General features: G+C 46.9%; 1 protein-coding gene across 1 annotated transcript in view; it reads left to right on the plus strand.

Moving 5' to 3' along the window:
• The window catches only part of CASZ1 (castor zinc finger 1), a gene marked incomplete at its 5' end in the record, with an annotated part of 29,685 nt that overhangs the window by 2,726 nt on the left and 22,636 nt on the right, over positions 1 to 4,323 (plus strand). The window contains 2 exons of the mRNA XM_010145422.1: positions 2,249 to 2,421; positions 3,184 to 4,052. Coding sequence (XP_010143724.1) covers positions 2,249 to 2,421; positions 3,184 to 4,052 — 1,042 coding nt within the window. The remainder of the gene's footprint in view (positions 1 to 2,248; positions 2,422 to 3,183; positions 4,053 to 4,323) is intronic.

Raw genomic sequence — 4,323 nt, forward strand, 5'->3', positions numbered from 1 at the left:
CGAAGGGAAGCCCTGTGCACACAGTGAGGCAAAGCAGGTCTCAGGGTTTTCTCAACCTTGGACTTCACTTGTTCAAGCAAGTCCCATTCTCTGAGATTCAGGGACCTCTCTGCGATGCCACTGCACTGCCTCTACTCAAATTTGATCTGTAAGTCCCTTGAAATCAGACTTTTGTGTGACACATCTGTCCTTTTAACACTGGGTTAATTTCCTCCATAATCAATTTCTAAAGTAATTAAACTTCAATGTCACATACTGAGATGTAACACCCCTGGTTCTCCATCTCTTTCACCAGTACTTATCCATGGCGTGGGCTGGGAGCTTTGTTTCAAGAGCCAGCTAGGCTTCAACAGCAACATAACCAGAACTGTTGCACAGATGTGACGCCTTTACTGCTTTTAGACACGACACACCAGATTTTTTGGGACTTAAGCTGATTGTTCTTCAGATTTCAGAGTTTGATATGGACTTGTTTCATTAGAACTGTGGCCTAAGCCATGAGAGTGCCCCGTAGTTATAAACAGAATAATCAGGCAACCCTTGGTGAAAGTTTTTCTGTTCTGGAAACTCAGGCCTTACTTCCTGCCCTACCCCTACAGTTTAAGACCCCAGTTAAAGTCACAAGGCCTTAATCACATGCTTAAATGCTTTGCTGGGATAGACTTCAGCATATGTTTAACTGGAAGTCAGGCAGGCTTTCTGAAGTCAATGGGGCTTAAGCACATACTCAAATTTTAGGCATGCACTTAAGTGCTGTTCTGAATAGGGGTTGGTTTAAGCATGTGCTTACAACACTTGATAAATTGGGAACTTCATGTGACTTTCTCTTGAGGACATTTGCTGTTATGCTTCCATAATATTGATTGTTTAGTTTCTTCAATTGACCGGGATGGGATTTGTTTAATTTTTTTTTTTTTTTTTAGAGTATGAGGAGTGTTTCACAGCTTTAAGTCACTCCAAGTTCAAATAGAGACCCTCGTTTACACAACTATATATGGGTAATTCCATCCTGTGCCCATTGTCTTCCAGCAAAATAATGCCCATGTAAGCTGTGTCTTACAGGAAAGGTGTCTGAATATAAACTCCCAATTAAAGAAAATACTGCTTAAATGGCAGAATTTGTGCCATCCATCTCATGGCGTTTTTTTCTTTATGTCCATAATTGGTGTGGATAAAATTCAGTTAGTTGTTTATATAAACTGACATTTTTTTTAGGCTTTAGCACCAAGAGCTGCATTGCAAATTATTCCTAAGGAGGTTTTTGTTTAATTTTTTTTTTTAAAGCTGTGCAGGGTCTGTCTTCTTTCAAGGTGTCATTGTGGAGAGAGAGAGGCTCTTTTATATTGGAAATAGCTGGAGATTCTTTTTTTTTTTTTCCTGGGTATTTGTCATGGGTTTTGTTATTGCCTGTTTGAATCAACCTGGGCTGAACTAGGAGATGGTGTTTTCGTTCTCTTCACTTCTGAGATGGTGCAGGCATTGGCACACATTGTGCTAGAGAAGAAAAGGAAAAAAAAAGTCTTCCCTCAGCAGGGCTGAGGACGTTTTCAGATTCCAGTGGTTTTTTACTCAATATGGCAAAGTTGCCCGCTTTACCCAGAGGAAGGCAGGTTTTCAGCATTCTGTCCTCGTCACACCATTCCCGTTTGCTTCACGAGTTCAGAATTATTGGAGTGGTAGTCTTAAACAGCGACAGCAAAAAAAGTCACCAGTTTGCTAAGATCAGCTGAACACAGGGTTTATGCTTTGCTAGAATGAAACCCCTATATTGCAAGCTCAAAAGATTTGCCACATGTTGTACCACCCTGCTTTACCTCCCAGAAGGACTAAAGAGGTGAATAACTCATGCCCACTCAGTTTTGTATTCCCCAAACAGATGAAAGTTGTACTTTGTTCTGTGTTGCTCCCAGATAACAAAAAGTAATGGCATCTGCCAGTGTTCTTTTCTGATTAAGAGCAGGAACCTCTTACTGCCTCCCTGAGCAGGCATGAGTATCTGTAGCTGGTCTTTTATCCCTTTGCATCCTCCCTTTTTTTCTTACATGTCCAGAGAGTTGGGTTTTCTTCACAACTGCTCTATTAGTCTTTAGATTCGGAATTAAGGTGATGACTGTGCTCCTAGGAGAAGTGCACAAATGAAACAATTAAACGTATGTGTGCTGCTCCCATGTTTATTATTGCTGGTAATAATGGAGGGTTGTTAGAAATTTGTGCTGATGACTCCTGGGTTTTCTTTGGGCTGGGGTAGGTGGGTTGTAACAAGGTCTATACAAGCACCTCTGATGTGATGACCCATGAGAACTTCCACAAGAAGAACACGCAGCTCATCAACGACGGGTTTCAGCGGTTCCGGGCCACGGAGGACTGTGGCACTGTGGAATGCCAGTTCTACGGGCAGAAAACCACTCACTTTCACTGCAGGTGAGGCCGCAGGGAAGGGGAGCAATCCTGCCTCAGAGTCACGTGGTCTGTTTGTCTTCTTCTGCCAAGTCATAAATTCAGGAATATACACAGGGACTTGATTTTCCTTGCTGTGACTTTCTCAGCACTGCTCTGGAGTCAGCTCATGTTCCAGAGCAGGTGTAATTCCAGGATCATGCCACAGACCACTTTGAAGGCAGGACTGTGATCTGCAGTGATCTGAGGAAAGGATACCCTCTAGAAGAATCCATCCTAGAATCATTTGGGAAAGAGATCACTGTGCTCTTCAGGGTTCAGCTGAAGCAGGCCATTTAATATACTGCTCATGGCACTTCCATGCTAGACTTCTTTCCAGCCAGCAGTCAGCCAGCTCATCCCTTTCAGGGCCAGACTCGGCCTCCTGTACATAAATGCTCTTTTACTGTTTTCTCATGTTCTCAGGAAAAGTAGGGAAGGACAGTTTGTACCTTAGTCCCCTTTCGCTGCTGTTTTGCTTGGAACTTCTTAGTGGTGGGTGCCGCCCCATGTTATTGTGGCTGTTCCTCAGCGGGGTGTGAGCTCCCCAGCTCTTTCACATGGCAGCATTTTTGCCTGCCTTGGTGTCACAGATTAACCCACATAAAGCTCCTCAACCCCTTTGCAGCCAGGGCCATTGTCCCATGCTGGCCCCGGTCCTTACTGCAGAGGGAGGCAGGTGACTGCAGTTAGGTGTGCTTCTAGCCTACACAACCAACCACCCTCTCCTCCTTGATGTCCTCGCAGGAGACCTGGGTGTACATTCACCTTCAAGAACAAGTGTGACATTGAGAAGCACAAGAGCTACCACATCAAAGATGATGCCTATGCCAAGGACGGTTTCAAGAAGTTCTACAAGTATGAGGAATGCAAGTATGAGGGCTGTGTCTACAGCAAGGCCACCAACCACTTCCACTGCATAAGGGCAGGCTGTGGCTTCACCTTCACCTCCACCAGCCAGATGACCTCCCATAAACGGAAACATGAGCGCCGGCACATCCGGAGCTCAGGAGTGCTAGGCCTGCCTGCCTCTCTCCTCGGGTCCAAGGATAATGAGCAAGAGGAGTCCAGTAATGATGACCTAATTGACTTCTCAGCTATGAGCTCGAAGAACTCCAGCCTGAGTGCCTCCCCCACCAGTCAGCAGTCTTCCGTTTCTCTCATAGTCCCAGCTGCACCCTCCTCTGCTGCTGAGCTTGCTTCCTCACAGGCCAGCAAGTCTGCCAACAGCATGACACCAGCCACCAAGATCTCGGGCCTGCTCTCCCAGGCTCTTCCCAGCAATATACCCTTGGCCCTGGCACTCTCCAACTCAGCACTTCCTGGAACAGCTGGATCCTTCTTCCCCATCATCCCCAGCCGGGTCTCTACACCACTTCCTGCCAGCTCAGCTAATCTGATGACTGCTGGTTCTTCTGGCACCAATCCAACATCGTCTGCTCCTACGGATTCTGCAACCCAGACCATTTCAGGATCTGGTGAGCCAGCAGCTACTTCTTCTCCAGCTCCAGCAGCATCTATAATGGAAAGGATCTCTGCTAGCAAGGGGTTAATCTCTCCTATGATGGCCAGGCTGGCAGCCGCTGCACTCAAGCCCTCTGTGGCACTTGAAGCAGGTGAGTTACCCTCCTGGGTTGTGCTAGTGGTGGGAGGAAGAGTGGTGCCTGATGACTTGGAGAGGAGTGAATGAGAGAAGTCACCCAGTTGTTCAGTGGGACTGGAGGTGGGGAGGAGGTAGTAAGGGAGCCTAGTCAGGAGAATAGATTTGGTGGCATCCAGTTAACCCGTGAGGAGGGCAGTCTTGGCAAGGTGTCCTGTGGAGCCTGGCTATACCCACAGAGTGGCAGGGGACAAAACCCTGCCCGCCCATGGAGGGGGGGCAGGGGC

Source organism: Buceros rhinoceros, unplaced genomic scaffold (assembly GCF_000710305.1).
Source record: "Buceros rhinoceros silvestris isolate BGI_N320 unplaced genomic scaffold, ASM71030v1 scaffold17631, whole genome shotgun sequence".
In the NCBI taxonomy this organism is placed as follows: domain Eukaryota; kingdom Metazoa; phylum Chordata; class Aves; order Bucerotiformes; family Bucerotidae; genus Buceros; species Buceros rhinoceros.